Source organism: Penicillium mononematosum, assembly GCF_028829835.1.
Source record: "Penicillium mononematosum strain IBT 11891 chromosome Unknown utg000005l:1.0-9366267.0:1.0-9372171.0, whole genome shotgun sequence".
In the NCBI taxonomy this organism is placed as follows: domain Eukaryota; kingdom Fungi; phylum Ascomycota; class Eurotiomycetes; order Eurotiales; family Aspergillaceae; genus Penicillium; species Penicillium mononematosum.
In genome coordinates, this window is record NW_026643275.1 from 3,133,819 (window position 1) to 3,149,495 (window position 15,677).

General features: G+C 49.4%; 7 protein-coding genes across 7 annotated transcripts; 3 read left to right on the plus strand and 4 right to left on the minus strand.

Moving 5' to 3' along the window:
• Window positions 1-1,668: 1,668 nt before the first annotated feature.
• Window positions 1,669-4,730, plus strand: N7519_009291 (uncharacterized protein; the record flags this gene model as incomplete). Its single annotated transcript, XM_057296064.1, has 4 exons — window positions 1,669-3,573; window positions 3,640-4,325; window positions 4,391-4,490; window positions 4,551-4,730. The coding sequence occupies 4 exons, from the start codon at window positions 1,669-1,671 to the stop codon at window positions 4,728-4,730; spliced, it is 2,871 nt and encodes a 956-aa protein (XP_057143946.1).
• A 589-nt stretch (window positions 4,731-5,319) lies between these two features.
• Window positions 5,320-6,518, minus strand: N7519_009292 (putative oxidative stress response protein Oxr1; the record flags this gene model as incomplete). Its single annotated transcript, XM_057296065.1, has 3 exons — window positions 5,320-5,464; window positions 5,519-5,844; window positions 5,898-6,518. The coding sequence occupies 3 exons, from the start codon at window positions 6,516-6,518 to the stop codon at window positions 5,320-5,322; spliced, it is 1,092 nt and encodes a 363-aa protein (XP_057143947.1).
• A 511-nt stretch (window positions 6,519-7,029) lies between these two features.
• Window positions 7,030-8,751, minus strand: N7519_009293 (putative endosome-associated ubiquitin isopeptidase (AmsH); the record flags this gene model as incomplete). The annotated part of the gene is made up of 3 exons (XM_057296066.1): window positions 7,030-7,231; window positions 7,257-8,524; window positions 8,605-8,751. The coding sequence occupies 3 exons, from the start codon at window positions 8,749-8,751 to the stop codon at window positions 7,030-7,032; spliced, it is 1,617 nt and encodes a 538-aa protein (XP_057143948.1).
• A 345-nt stretch (window positions 8,752-9,096) lies between these two features.
• N7519_009294 (uncharacterized protein) lies at window positions 9,097-10,991 on the plus strand (the record flags this gene model as incomplete). Its single annotated transcript, XM_057296067.1, has 2 exons — window positions 9,097-9,211; window positions 9,268-10,991. 2 exons carry the CDS (start codon window positions 9,097-9,099, stop codon window positions 10,989-10,991), a joined length of 1,839 nt encoding a protein of 612 aa, XP_057143949.1.
• Window positions 10,992-11,885: 894 nt separating this feature from the next.
• N7519_009295 (protein kinase domain-containing protein) lies at window positions 11,886-13,067 on the plus strand (the record flags this gene model as incomplete). Its single annotated transcript, XM_057296068.1, has 1 exon — window positions 11,886-13,067. The coding sequence occupies one exon, from the start codon at window positions 11,886-11,888 to the stop codon at window positions 13,065-13,067; it is 1,182 nt and encodes a 393-aa protein (XP_057143950.1).
• A 671-nt stretch (window positions 13,068-13,738) lies between these two features.
• On the minus strand, window positions 13,739-14,056 carry N7519_009296 (uncharacterized protein; the record flags this gene model as incomplete). The annotated part of the gene is made up of 1 exon (XM_057296069.1): window positions 13,739-14,056. One exon carries the CDS (start codon window positions 14,054-14,056, stop codon window positions 13,739-13,741), a length of 318 nt encoding a protein of 105 aa, XP_057143951.1.
• Window positions 14,057-14,274: 218 nt separating this feature from the next.
• On the minus strand, window positions 14,275-14,556 carry N7519_009297 (uncharacterized protein; the record flags this gene model as incomplete). Its single annotated transcript, XM_057296070.1, has 1 exon — window positions 14,275-14,556. The coding sequence occupies one exon, from the start codon at window positions 14,554-14,556 to the stop codon at window positions 14,275-14,277; it is 282 nt and encodes a 93-aa protein (XP_057143952.1).
• Window positions 14,557-15,677: the final 1,121 nt, after the last annotated feature.

The following is a 15,677-nucleotide window of genomic DNA, read 5'->3' on the forward strand; positions in this document are numbered from 1 at the left end:
TTCCCTTGCAAGTATTTGAGAATACGATATTGATCAGTTGGGGTAAGAGTAAGGCAGGGACATAACTGCAAAGACCTCTCGATGTATCCACAGGATGTGGGGTTGGCGTGCAGAAGCGGACGAAGAAAGGAAGACCATCGAGACTTTGACTTCGAAGGGTGTAAATACCAGCAGACCTGACAGTAAGACAAATGTGAACTCACGAGACGACGGAGAAACTCGGCTCTGTATCCCCCGTACGAGTCGCAGGTAACAAGATATTGCAAATCCTGCGGTGGCCGGTAGATGCGAAGACCGGGGGCTTGAAGTGTGGAGTTGAAGGTGCAGTAGAATGCGCGGCAGGCCAAAGAAAAACAAGCTCGGTCAATCTCAGGAAGGTATTCGAGGATTCGGTCCAGCAGTTCAATGGGTAAATCAAGGATGTATGATGAGCAAGGCCTTCTGGCTGACGCCCGTCCTGCTTTTTGAAGCCAGCTTGATATTGATGCTCTGCTATAGATGCCATATAGGTAAGCACACAGTGATTGGAACCACATGTTGTTTGGGTGTGGTAAGATAGGTGAGGATGAAGATAGGTGAAGGTGAGCGTAGAGTGACCATATACTGAGTGTACAGCGAGTGACTCCGGGTGAATATATGTGGTTCAAGATTGTGCAAGGTTGAGAGGTCTCCGAGTGAGTTGATGGAAAGTGTCCCGAGGTCAAGACCTCCTCGATGTCTTTGGGGCCTCTAACTGGAAGATAAATGAACAACGTTTAACCTAGTCGATCCATACTTAAGCATCATTACCGAGGACAAGGGTTAATAGGTAGGGTGGATATAAAAATAGAGGATATAAGAAGACGTATATACTACCAATGATCTTTGATCCATGAGCAAGCATCCTAGGTCCATATAGTCCTAGATGACAAAGGAATACAAAGCAAGCAAAACTGAGAGACAAAGCAATACCTACGTGGTCATTGGATCCCTTCTGCTCTCAAAGTCTACACAATCTTAGTAACCGTTGGGGGATGAACGAATGCGAGCAGTTTCATCGTGAACGCCTGTACTTTAACTCTTAGGTAGATCTTACTACCAGCAATGTTCCTTTTTGTTCAACATCTACCCTACAACCTATGCAGTTGATTGACTATTCAGATATGCACTTTCCAGGGCGGTGACTGTTTTAGTACCTCACCTGCGAGTCAAAGTATGAACTGCTGATAGGAGAATACGAGGACACCATCAGTGATTGCAGTATAGGGTGAAAATTGCAAGTAACCTCTGCGTTATAATTGGAGAGTAGATGATTGAATAGCCAGCTAAGAGATCCAACCATACGTGTTCCAAATGATATTGTAGCAATAGAGAAGGTAGCAGTGCAGGCGCTTGGAGCACATAGCAACACGTCCATAGTGTCGTTGGGGCACATGTCCATGATGTCGTTGGGGGGCACATGATGATATTGTCGGGGCAAACATCCACTGTCGCCGCGGTGATTGCAGCTATTGAGGTTTACATGGCCTAAGGCCGTTGTTTGCTACATGAATATAAAAGCGACTCGTCTGTTTTTCTTTCTTCTTTCTTCTTTCTTCCTTCTTCCCATCCCATATCCTTCATTCTTCTTTCTATCAACCACAGAAGTCGTTCTATCTTCATTGTTACCTGCTACATTTAAATCTCACCATGGCTGGTCCAGCCGAGTTTAGTGGGCCTCCCCGTCAGCTGTGGCCAGACCAAATTCCCCTGCTCCTCAACACGATCGACAAACTCCGAAGCATGGGTGTTGGCGAGTATGTTGAGTTGCCACAGATGATTGTCTGCGGTTCCAAGGCCAACGCCAAACGCTCTGTTATCGAGTCAATCTCTCGCATACGCTTTCCAGTCAGGAAGGACTTTTACAATGGCTTCGTTACGGAAATCACCTTACGCCGCCATGCAATTACTCGCTTCCAAGTCAGCGTTGAACCCGGTCCATCATCGAGCAAAAGCGAGCTAGACATCCAGGAACTCAAAGGATCCATGCTCACAGCCCCCAATGCTGAGCAGTCAGTCTCGCTGATTGAGAAAGCTACTGGATTCGTCAAACCCTCTCTCGAAGACGGATTCAGTGAAGATGTCATGAGAGTGGAGCTTTCTGGCCCCGATCAACCGAACCTGACTCTTATCGATATTCCCAGGCTCTACTTTACAGAGGGCATAGACGATGAAAACAAGGAGAAGTGTGCTGGCCGTCTTCAAATTGAGAAATACGTGCAGAATCCACGTACCATCATCCTCGCTGTGGTATCGGCAAAAATCGACATTTGTCCTCAAAAGATAAACGATTTCGCGGACAAGTATGATCGAGGACGAAACCGGATCTTGGGAATTATCACCCATCTCGACACACTCGAGGAATCGTCCGACGAGGAAAAGCTATGGCAGATGGCTGTCAAAGAAGAAATATCGCAACAGCCACTGGGCTTGCATTTGGTGTGGACCCGATCGTCCGAGACCCATGATGTGCCAGACGAACAGAGAGATCAGAAGGAGAAGGAGTTCTTCGAGCGAGGAGACTGGAAAACCGTGCCAAGAGAGTCCGTTGGTACTGGCAACCTGCGCAGTCGACTCAGTACCATTCTTGTGAATCACGTTCAAAGAAGCCTCCCCAGACTGGTTTCTGAAATCAACCAAAGGACTCGGAAGATCCAATCGAATATGGCTAAGCTGCGCACTCCTCAGGAGACGATTGATCAACAGAAGGCATTACTTTTCAACTTGAGTAGCGATTTCCACCGCATAACCGAGCAAGCTTTGAATGGAATGTACATTGACGACTTCTTTGCTACCCAAGTGGATGATGACCAACTCACGACTCGTGACCCTCGCCGTCTGCGTGCTATCATCCGTGCATTGAATGAGGATTTCGCAGATGTTATGGATATTGCCGGCTGTCGTCAATTCATCCATGGAGTCAACAATCAGATCACTTCGTTGCTACACCCTTCCAACCCCTATGCAAATATCAGACAGCCGGTTCACAAGAGCCGCTTGGAGTTCGAACTCGATGTCCTTGAACTAATGTGCCGCGAAAGAGGACTTGAAGTCCCAGGGAACACCAGTCAGCTAGTGGTGGCCAACCTCTTTCGAGACCAGTCGGAGCCCTGGGCGGAAATTGCTCGAGCCCATGTAAAGAAATTATGGGAGACAACCCGGGAATTCGTGTCGCTGTTGTTGGATCATCTTACGGATGAACACATGTCTGCGGTGATAATGCGAACTGTCATTCAACCTCAGTTCGATAGGATGCTTGCCAGTCTACTGGGCAAGGTACTTGAGTTGACTGCTGCCCACAAGCGAGGCCATGCATTGCCTCTGAGTCGGAGCTTTCTTCGAGGTCATCCATTGCCTCTTGATCGAAGCTTTCTTGCTAAGATGCAGAAGTCCAGGAACGATCGCGTGCTGGCCCACATACAGCAGAATCTTCCTTCGTCTTTCAGTACTAACTACACTATGGGAGAGCTCCAGGCGGCTACTCAGAACATGGAGTCATCAAGCAACCCATTCATCGCTTCGGACATCATCGACCAGTTCCAAGCATATTACAACGTGAGTTAGGAGAACCAATCATTGACCATAAAGTCTTACCATCTGCAAGATACTGACGAGAAACAGCATACTCTAGGGATCTTCATGGACAACATTACGACCCTCGGAATCGAAAATTGCCTTCTCGACCCTCTGAACGACCTCTTGACCACGCGGAAAATCACCGAAATGGAGGACAGCCAAATCGAAGACCTTTTCACAGGCGTACACAATGGCGTGGAGAATCAGGGACACAATCTGGGTGATGAGCTCCAGCTGTTGCAAACCGCCGTGCGAGCATTGGATCAATTCAAGATTGCGCCATCTACCGGAGCAATCAAGCCACCCGGTTTACCCTCAGCTCATGGGCGTTCATCTCTCCAACCCTACCTTACCCCCCAAGGGATCATCTGCAATGGCGCATCTGCCAACCCCTTCGGCGTACTGTGTGTGGATTCTAGAGTCCAAGGCCAGAACAACACGCCCCGGTATCAAATTTCGTGGCCATCCAGCCCGGCGCCAGACATGCAGAACCCACCCCCGCCTTGCCCGAGTGGTCCATTCGGCTTGAATCCCGGTACAATGAATCCTGGGACCGTGAGTGCTCCAACTGCATCTGTCCCGACTGCGAACACCACTCCAGCCCCTTCCGGCGTACCTGGATTCGCTGGACCTGCACCTCCGCTCCCTCAGACAGTTACGTCTAGCCCGTTCTATTCGCCCCGTGCTGGACCTGGTCTATTCGGTACGCCAGATACCAGTAGCCACGATGCGTAAGTATACAGTCTTATTCTGAATTCTTGTGTGGGAAAGTGGCTAACATGGTTTGATTCAATAGGAATTCGTATTGGGAGGAGAAAGATCATAATGGTGCCACTATGTACAACCGGTACTATTCAATCTGCTGTCACGAGAAGTTCAAGTCCTTCTCACCAGAGGTATGAAGCTTATGTTTATCCTGGGGTCGATTTGAATGATTACTGATGTGATATCCATAGGAGCTGCGATGGGCTGACTACAAGCTCGGCCGTCAGACACCAAGGCAGTCAGTCTTTGGACAGGGGCGTGATACTGAGCAACAGCGACGTATTGCGAGTATGACGCGGCGTCTTCAAAGAGGTGAGGGTGCGACGTTCAAGTTCCCATCTCACCTTGAGAATCGTGGAAAGCCGACCTGAGGGAAAGCTAAGGAAAATCTGAAAAGAGAAAAAAGAAAAAGCCGAAGAAAAGGGGGAGATGATAGGGAACGAGGAAAGAGAATCTTATGGAGTTTTACAGCTTGAACACCTCGTTCAATCTGGATATGTCTTTGAGTCTTGGAGGGTGTGATATGGAGGGATTTTGAAAAACACAAAAAAAGACTAGCTTGTATGTAACGATAGCAAAAGACAAAAAAAAAGAAAAAAAGAACTGTTCGTGTAAAATTGTTCATGCCCTAGTATCTCTCTTTGCCACGACACAGACCTTATTAGGCAAGAGACACAAGAAACAGACAGTAAATTAAGGCAGATGGCAGAATTAACAATGCAGAGAGGCCAGCACCACATCGCCATCTGGGTATTTGAAGAGCTATTAAGATGAACTAGATAAACCCAAAGACCATTTTTCTGAGGTATCCGGATATTCAATCTCGAAGAATGCCAAAGTCCGCACCAGTCGGCCCTGTCTATATCGAAATAATTCCTCCTCAAGACGTACATCCCCCCTGACACAGGCAGGCGCTTTATACATCCAGTGCAAGGTGTCAGGCTGTACATATGCAGTTGTTCAAGAACCAACATACCACACCTCCACCCCAAGAACATCGAACTTGACTCCTTCATCCGAGAGAGGCTCGTTGCCAAAGGTCTGACAGGATGCACTGACACCCTTCTCAAGACTGCTGTCAAGCCACAATCCGTAGTGACCGTCACTATCCAATATATTAGCCGAGAACAATGTTCTCCCAGAAACATCAACCACTTACCCGCCTCCTAGACTGACAAATCCAGTTTCACAGAAGATCATATAATCATTAACCCCACTGTACGGGAAAGCCTTGAAACGAATGCGTTCGGGGGTACTCGCACCACTCCGCGAAGGGGTATGAATGGAGGAAGGCGATGGAGGCGCCAGGACTCCACCGCTCGCAGCCGCGAGATTGGTTTTAATATTCATATTGAGATTGTGAGCCGGGGATTCCGCGCGCGGGGGTTTCGACTTGTCGTTACGTAGGGTACTCCAGCGCCCGGCGGTAGTGGTATCGGCGGAGGGGGGAGGAGGGAGGCCAGCGCGCTCAAGGGCTTCCTCGGACTGTGGCCCTTCGCCTGGTAGGGCGAGGGGGAAACTTGCCGGGGTGGGAGCACGCTGGCGCGCCAGAGGAAGCACTCGCCCGTGCCGTAGAATTGCGAGTCCGGGTGTGGGGCGTCTGTCATGTAGGCGCCGAAGACGGAGCTGGAAGGGGAGGAATCGCGGATTACGAGGACGTAGCCCGCCCGCGGGCTGCGGTGCGAGAACTGGGCGCAGTTCTCGTAGAGGGTGGAAAGGGAGGCGCCGTCGCGGTCTAGGCTGTAGGCTAGACGCCAGGTTTCGGCGAGTTGGAGGCGGGGTGGTACTAGTAGTCGGATTTCTTCTGCCAGGGCGCGTGTCAGGAGCTGCTGCTGGAGGAGGTCTGCTCCTGTAGGGATTTCGAGGGTGAGGGGTGTGAGCGGTGGTGGTTGGAAGGGTGAGGCTGTTCTGCGTGGTGTGAAGACTTCGGATGAGGAGGAGGACCGTGACCATGGCATGGCGGAGGGCATTTCTTTGGCTAGGTCTGGATCTGTTATGCGGCGGTAGAGTCCTGAGACGACGTGGGTAACTGGGTAGGAGAAGTAGGAGGAGTAGGAGGCGGATTGGTAGGGTGGTTTTTCGGTGGGTTGGGATGCTGATCCCGTGGAGGTGGAGGAGGTGGGGGTGTCGGAGGGGATATTTTCTGACGTGGACGACATGCGAGCAATTTGAAACCAATTGAATGTTGAAGAGTAGAGAAAGTAGAGAAGTATGCGGAGTGGAAGTTTGAGGTTATCTATGTGGGGAAAATGAGCCAAGCTGTCGCACCTGGGCATCCTTGTAAGGCGTGGCATGATTACGAGAGAACTTCTTGGCTATTACCTATATTGGTAGGTAATGGATTTACATCAAAGAGATATATGACTAGCAATTGACTTGCTAGACAGTATCTAGGTACACTCGTGTTGCTGAGATGATAAATGTTCGTCAAGGCGGAACTTTGCTAGATCCAGCCATAATCTATCAAATAGGTGCCCATGGCTTTGATGTACACTACAAAGAAAATATTTCAATTGGAAACAGATGCAAATAGCTAGATTCAACGCTATTGGCATAATTGGCAACGCCAACCCTCTAGAGAAAACCCTTGATATAAAATGTCACAAAAAAACCAGATCAATGCGATGATGGTATCTTAGTGTGTATCGAGTAATCAAAAACGCAAGGCAATTAGTTCTTTAAGGCACCCGGACGAAGGTCCACCGTCTCAAATTCCAACCCACTGACTTCGAAGACATGTCCCGGCCGCAAGGCCCCGGTGTAGATATTCTCCTCGGCATGTGGGTGGAACAGACCCGTCTGGTGGCAGTTCAAAACTGACTTTAGACCCGGAGGATCAGTCAGTCGGAACACACCCCAGTCGGGACTTTTACTGGGAGCGCACACGATGGCGATACTCTCGGGCAGCATCACTTGGTAACCCGCAGTGCGTGTGTAGATCACGAGAGCTCATGAAACAAGTCTGTGACGGATGTGTGTGGATCCAGCCGAGTGTCATCAAATCCTCCGAGTCACAGTAGTCGAAAAGAGCGGATTCGTTAAGCGTTTCACAGGTGTCTGATGTCGATGTCTGCTCGGGGATGACCAGCTTGGATATGAAGAGCGCGTTGGAGACAAGGGTACCACACAGAATACCGCATGTCTCAAGGTTAGCGCGGGTGTTAGGAGCAACCAGAGATAAGAAGCGGGATCGAAGGTTCGCTGGTAAAAATACCGAGCGCAGGGGGGTGCCATTTTCGAGATAGGCGGAGGGTTTGAAGGTGTAACTCGAGGGATCGAGATCTGAGCGCGTAGCGGTTGTCTGTTCGGAAGGTCGGATCTTCTCAGGCAGCGCCGGACCTGGCAATACTTTGGCTGGCCGCGCTGGCGCTAAAGCTGTTGCAGAATCATTGACAATAGATGCCCGGCTAGGCTCAAGGTGCTGCTTCGGAGGCAATATCGGAGGTGCCTGGCGTTCGACGTTCTTATCGAGAATGGCAATATTTCCTGGAGATACAGTGGGCTCCAGTGGCTTCTGACGTGGCACAGTTGGATAATTGTACGCAGAAGCAGCCGACGAAGGAACCACGGACTCTTTCGCAAGTTGACCATAAGATTCATCTGCATGATCCAGATTGGCCCTGATATTCTGAACACGTTGACCGAGGTCGCCATCACCCGCGCGGGATTCCGATTTGATAGAATGGTCCCAGTCCCCCCATACACCAGCTGCGCGACGAGTTTCCAGCTCTTCGGCAGATGGCCCAGAAAGACTCTTTGAGTCTCGGACGGTGGCTCGGCGGTTGAGCTCTGATTGAGCTAACTGCACGGCAAGATCTCGATTCTCCCCAGCTTCCAAAGGCTCTGCCACGCCGGCAAGAGCGGGATCGGCGACTTGTTCTCGTGGTTCGGCGACAATCTTGGTTTGTGGGGGCTGTTTCCGAGATTCGCGCTCGCGCATCAACTGAGTGTAACGCTCATATCGCTTATTGATACGCGGCCTCAGAATCTCCAGCTTGCTAAGGTTTTTCTCAACCTCTTTCTCGGCTGCCACCAAGGCCTTGCGATCTTCCTCGTTCTTTTTGGTATCGGGGTGCTTAGACAGATGGACCAGGATCAACTGAGCGTGTCGAAATAGAATGAGATAGGCTTGCTCATCGTGTCCTTCGCGTTCATATATGCGGGCCTAGTAATTTAAGAAAAGTTAACAAGTCTGAAAGTCTGGAAGCATTCGTGATTGAAGTGAAGGCAACAGGTATAACCAACCTCACGTAAAAGCGTTGTGGCGGTCCTCAGCCAATACCGTAATGGAACAGAGGAGTTGTACTCGTAGTTCTGTGCTATCCGCGTAATATGCTCAACGCTCTGAGGGGCAGTAGCTCCAGTGGCACCGCCCGTCACATTGGAAGGCATGGCGAAAAGGCGCGCTAAGAAAAGGGTAGGCGTTAGGAAACCAAGATGATGAAGCTGTAGATCAAACGTCAAATAGCATAGTGAGATTATAGGAATTTCCGAAACCTGGAAAGACCAGCGGCAACTGTGGGAGCCTCATCTAGGCGACGAAGATAAAGGTGAGGGGAGAAGAGGTGGGATGAGAGCGGCAAGCTCCCAAGGTCTCTCCGCTCTCCGCTCCAAATAAAAAAAATTGCGGAAGTTCTACCACCCTCTATCTCCTTCAATTGGTATTCTCTCCCCTTGATGTCATACTCAAAATTTATGGCATTTACCAGATCTTAAATAACGAAAAAAAAAAGCACCATGGCTCGAAAGCCGGTGGCGCGGTTTCCGTTGACGACGAAGCTTTACCCATTGATATCCAAACAACGCGGGAAAAACAAGCCTCGAACACAGTACGTGAGTGAAGGGCTAATAGGTAAGTCTTGAGATTCGGATCTGATAATGGCTACAAACTTACTTTGGACTCGGCAGATAATGTCCTCGAGCGCGTATCGCCCTACCTCCGCCGAAACCAACCGCTAGACATTCTGGACCTTTGGCCTGGGGGTGGTCTCATGTCATCTAAAGTGAATGAACTTCTTCAGCCACGCCGTCATGTCCTTGTTGAACCCGATCCTCGTTTCAACAATTTCCTTCAACCGCTCGCCCAGAGCAACCCGTGTTATAAGCTCGTCGATGAACCCATCTATGGGAAATTTGATTGGTCTTATTTCTTCGCAACTCATCTTCCAGAACAAGGCCGTGGGAACCGAGAGTGCTCAGCTATTATACCAAAGAATGATTCCCTTCTCATCCTCGCTAATCTGCCTGCTGCTAAATCTGGAATGGATCACTTCAAACCCAGCCGCTGGTTTCTCAACTACATGAAGAGTTGCTTAAAACAGAAAGATGTGAACTTGTACGGGGCCGTACGAGTTCTTGCTACAATGCCCTCCAGCGAAGTCTCGGATATGTTACCGCGGTCCACTGGGGAGCGCACACGAACTGGCGTATTCGCGGAGACCATAGGCTTGCACAACATAGAGATTGCCAGTCCCGCTGAAGAAGAACGGTCCCATCAATGGCGGGGCTGGGATGACTTGAACAAGATCAGGGAGCGTGTGGCTGAAAGAGCTGCAGCAAATAACATTATCACTCCACCCACCAGAGAGTTTCCTCCTTTGGAAGTGGTGCCACACATTCCCTACCGAACTTCGAGAGTTGAGCGACCGTATCAACCTCGAGTGCTTTCTCAGATGCACAAGAAGCAATTGATGGATATCGCAGCAGCAGATAAGCTGGGTCTTGATTCGTGCACCGACACCGCAGACCCCAAAGTCAAAGCAATAATTCGAAAGCGATCATTAGCATGGTCAAAGCTTGCCAGGGACAACTCAGCGAGCTACTTCCGCCAACAGCTTGCCGACGTAATACTTGAGCAGGACCAAGTGGGCTGGACATTTGCACGTGCGGCTGCGGATCCCAAGGAGAGTGTTGAGAGTCTGAAGGCTCTAGAAGATCGTATGGTATCGCTCAAGTCGAGTTATGCCACTTTAAAATCAAGCATTCACCACACTATGTTAGAAAAACATCAACATACAATCGATGATGCCCGCTTGGGTAGACTCGCCAACCATTTTGTTGATGCGGGCCTGACACATGACCAACGACCATTTGAACCCCTATACATCCATCCCGATGAGACTTATCCTCGCGAGGACGGGCGGGCAGTCATATATTTCGAACCAGATTCCAACCCGCCCGTTCTGAAGAAGACATTGGACCTCCCAGGCGCAATGGTACAACTTGTCCTCGACCGGTATTTTTCAATGCTAGCCGTGGTAGGGACTCGTGGCACGATGCCAGTCGCCGAATTCTTGAAAACACTTTTCCCAGCCGAGAGTATCAATAGTCATGTGCGGGATATTCCAAGCCTTGCCAGCTTCGCCGAGAGACGACTCAAGCCTGGGCGTGGGCCAATGCCCTTGCCGGAGGGTTCGACGTCCGACCCGGCTTTCACCTACCAGGATAACGTGGACTATGATTTGAGTGGTGTTCGACTCCGCATCTCTTCCGCGGCAACCCTGTTGGATGTTGCGATCAAGTACGAGAAGCTACCGGAGAAGCTCGATATAATCTCCTTCAGCCGAGCTCTAGGCGGGACAATGACCCAGGCCCAGCTAGGCGAGGAGTTACTTAACAAGAGGCTCAGATAGGGCCGTGTATATCACTGTGTATATTAGTATTTTGTACAAAATAGAATTTTAATGGGAATATGTAATTGATAATCTGACTGGGAGTATGTATTCTGCATGTGCATGGAACACGAGGCCAAAGGATTGGATGTCGCGTTGAGTGTAGAAATGACTGTAATAAAGCGCATTGAGTAAAGATTGGCATTAGATAGTCAATGACAATACAAATATCGACATAAACTACGGATGTAAACATAAATAAACACAGATATAACACTAAAAATAAAATTATAAAGACTTGACCGTTGAGACGCATGCGGAGTACCCCATAGGTAGGATGCATTTGGCTACACCTATTTGCTTTAGCCTATTAACTAACCTATTAACTAACCTATCTACTCTTTAGAAGTAATTTTATCAAGTTAACTAACTTAATTAGCCTATCTAGCTGAAATTATATAACTCGTATAATAAATCCATACTAGGTACATCTCTTTAATTTAAAATAAAATGAAGACCGGCAGCACCCGAACTCTCCAGATTTTTAATTTCCCGTTTGCAACTGTCACCGTAGTATTTTACTGTCACTGTCGATTATCTTTTTTTTTTTTGACATTATGTTCGAGACCGGTGGGCCGGTTTTGTTTTATTTTTCTTTGCTTTTTAGATTCCTTTTATGATGGCCATTTCCCAACAGTTATTCTTTGTCCATATTATGCCTATAGACCCAATCTCATCAGAACGTGCGTCCGCCACTCCGTCATCATTATCAGTCCAACCGTGGGTGAGGCTTAATTGCCTATCGCGAACTGTTCCGGTGGCGTTATTGATATCAACCCGATTTCATTTGCCTTGTTGCCCCGTCATATAGACCCTGATCTGCTCGCAAATCCCTCGATATTACACATTGGAACTATGGCCAACCCACCAGTTCAATTGTCGCTCCAGACAACCCAGGGCAAAAGCCCACTATCTACTCAAGTCCCGTCGAGTCTCACGCCACCAGTGACTCCTATAGCCAAAGAAAGGCCCCCGAGATCAACTCCAAGTCCATTCCAAGACCCAAAGGCAGCGCAAACGCCATCCGCCTCCAAGGACAATGTCGGCACTCTGCAGTTCACCGACGACCTCGAAATCTGCCGCGACGAGAACAACCACTCCCTCGAGTTCGGCCGCGGCGTCTGGAGCATAGTATACAAAGCGCACTCATTACCACACGCGCAAACAAACCCCCCAGGCACACCCCCAAGCTCCCCAACCTCAAGATCGCAAGTGCTAGCCGTGAAAGCACCCTTGCGCCGCGATGCGCGCCCAGTCCTAAACGCCGAAGCATCAACCCTAACCCGCCTCACATTCACCCAAGGCCACGAACAATACATCGTCCCCTTCCACGGCTACCACGCCGACCTAGGCGCACTAGTAATGTCCGCCATCCCAACCTCACTAGCATCCTACATCGAAGACCAATCCCAGCAAGCACGCACCCACCACACAACAGCAACAATGTTCGACCCAGTCCAAGGCCCAGCCTCGTACCAAGAACTCGCGCGCGGACTAATTACCGGCCTGAACTGGCTGCACCAAGTCGCCGCCGTCGTACACGGCGATATAAAACCACACAATATCCTCCTCCGCCCCGTCGACACAGACGACTGCGTCGAAGCGCCGGCTTTCCCGTTCGAGCCTCTGTACGCCGATTTCTCCGCGACGGTGGATATCCCCGTCCACGCGGAGGCGCCCGATACGACGCGCGCGTCGATGTCGTCGTTCACGCCGCCGTTCACGGCGCCGGAAATGCTGGCTTCGCTTACGTCGACGGAGATGGCGCCGACACCGGCGTCGGATGTCTTCTCGCTTGCGGCTACGCTGCTTGCTGCTGCGACGGGGGATTTGCTGCTTTATCCGAATATGAATCATCGGTTGAGGCTGGAGATGGCGAGGGCCGGGCATCAGATTGTTGATTTTGCGAGGTCTGGGATGAGTGGGAGTCGGGTGCCGAGAAATGGGTTTGTTGAGCGTATTGTTAAGCCGGCTGTTGTTAAGGATCCCGCGATGCGGATTTCGACGCCGGAGTGGGTTGAGCTTGCGTCTAGTTGATGTTGGAAGGGATTTGTTGGACACTTTTTTGGTTATTTGTTTTTTTGCATTGTCCATATACTAGATGGAGTTTGGCGGAACATGTATGGTATATGGTATCAGGGTACATTTTGTTTGCATATTGGAAGAATGGGCGTCATATTTAATCAAATCAAATCATATAATACCTAATAGAGCATGAGGATATCAGTGTTTCATTCAAGAGTGACATCTCGTGGTACCGTGTTGATTCTCAGGTAGAGTAACAATAGTTTAGAATAATAGACGTTAATAACCAGTAACAAGAGTAGAGGATAAGGAGAGTTGAGGAAGTGTGGAAGTGTGCTCGGGGCAAATTCCACTTTTCAGTTAGGACTGTGTCTGCCCTCCATCCTCAGGTGATACCTGACAGATGAGATTCTGACCCACCTGGAGGCCCACTATAGGAAGGCTTGGCGGTTCCCAGAGAACGGGACACTTCACTGTCATATTCCCCCAGAAAAAGGTTCTTCTGGATGAAATTTGATGAAAAGGATAGAAGAACTGACGGGGAAGGTGCATGATACATAAGAATTGCAAGGCGTGATTTTCCCTTGTCCGCCGAAATTCATCTGCCGACAGTACTATTTCTCATCCGTCCACCGGAATAGTAATAGTTAGCCCTTCATGGCGATGTTTCTCCCAGTGACCCATCAATACCCACAAGCCCCACGCTTCTCACCGACGGTGGCTGCTGTCTCAACAAGCACGTCTTGCTGGGCGCCTAGATCAGGGGCTATCGTGGCCCAGGAGCCGGAGTAACAAGCCTCGTTGACGATCAGAAGGCGGACATTAGGCGTCAAGATAGAGAGGGCCGCAATCGTCTCGGCTTTAGACGGAAACTCGCGTTCTGTGTGCTGAGGATACAGCGTGACAGCGTGGTCTTCCTCAACACCGTGTCCGATCAAGACGATTATAATGCGATTGCCAGGGCGGCCTCCCCGACCGGATACGTTTCGGATCCAGTTCATGACGTGCGGTTTGATGCCATGGGTCTCTAGTTGTCGAATACATTGTGTCCTGGTACCATGATCCAGTCCGAATCAGCGAAATCAACATCACAACACATGGAATATCACTCACATCCAGTCCCTGCAACTCATCATACCTCGTCCGTTGAGTCCCTATAGCATTGAAAGCTGTGTAAGAAACTGAGAGCCGGCTTTCGTGCTCGGTAATAGGAGTGGGGTCATGATGAGAAGAAAGTAAGAGCGATGCGAGCGAAATGCGAGTAAGATGTGAAATCCACGACGGCAAAATCCTCATGATTCGGCTGTCGGCATTTCTTCGCCTGCGAGATTGCGAATTCTGATACCACACGTGGTTGCAGCGTTTCTGAATTCGTTTGGGGTACCTGGTCCTTCGATTGCCGTCTTGAGCACGTGATGAATGGTTGCATTGCTTGAAGCTTTCGAGGGTTCCTTACAAAGCCATTTGTCACAGTCGTTATAGCCTCTTTGCCATCGGCCATCCTGATAACGTTTGTTTTGGTCCGGAAGGGGTTGTTGAAGGTGACTTGAAGCATAACCAAGTGTCTCATCGTCTTCTTCCCGTATCCCACGGCCCATAAGGCGCTCAGCGCAGCAATCCTTTACACGCTTGTTCAGCAGCCCTGCAAGAACCCCTATGGTCCTAAGGAGGAAGGCACCTGCCTGGGTACATGTGCCTTCCAAACTTGGAAGGTGCCAAGGTTCCGAAGATGCTTTGAGTTTAATTGATCTCGTATACTTACATGTATAGATATACCACTCATGAAGGAAAAGAGCATTAAAGCCACAAGGAAATCTCTAAGAAGACATCCAAGGACACTACCAAGAAGTTGATGGATGTCGGAATTGAGTATACCACTCTATCGATACATGTGGCAATAGTAGTATGAAGGTTCACCAGACTTGGTATTTATAGGTGGGAACCCTGCAAGGAGTTTCGGTGCTCTGGTCGGCTCACATTTTACCTCGTATCATTGGATTCACTGGCTAGGGCCTATTGTGGCTTCAATTCTTCACGTCAAGTATTATCTTATTCCGCCATACCAATATTGTGTATGAGTGTCAGTCAAGTAAAGGCAGCACGGTAACTATGTGGTCACTACCTAGCTAGATACTATCTTTCATTTTCACAAAGACAACTGTGCCACAAGTATGTCGACTACTCAAATGGAAATACTCAACCCAATCCCCGTCCTGTCCTCCAAGTATGTGGTGTTAGCAAGAAATATCCCATTCAAATAATCACACTGATGCTGGATTCCCGTCTGCGAGCTGACAGGTTTTATGCTTTCAAACCAAGCGTTACGGTCATCGTCGACAGGTTATCGATGAACAGAACAGAATGTTGTTATTCTAACATCTGGGTAACAGATGAATATTTCAAACAAGACCAAAGCCCACTGTATTTGCCATTTATCCAATTTCCATTTCGTCCGTAGTAAGGACGCAGACGACTACCATGTCAATCTCGATCGCAGCATAATAAGGAATGCATTTAATTAGGAAAACACTTTTTGCTCCCTTGCACACTCGGAAGGTAGTGGATAGTAGGATCCTGCAGCGGCTACATCACGAGTGAACAGCCCAGCTCGCAGGGCAACTG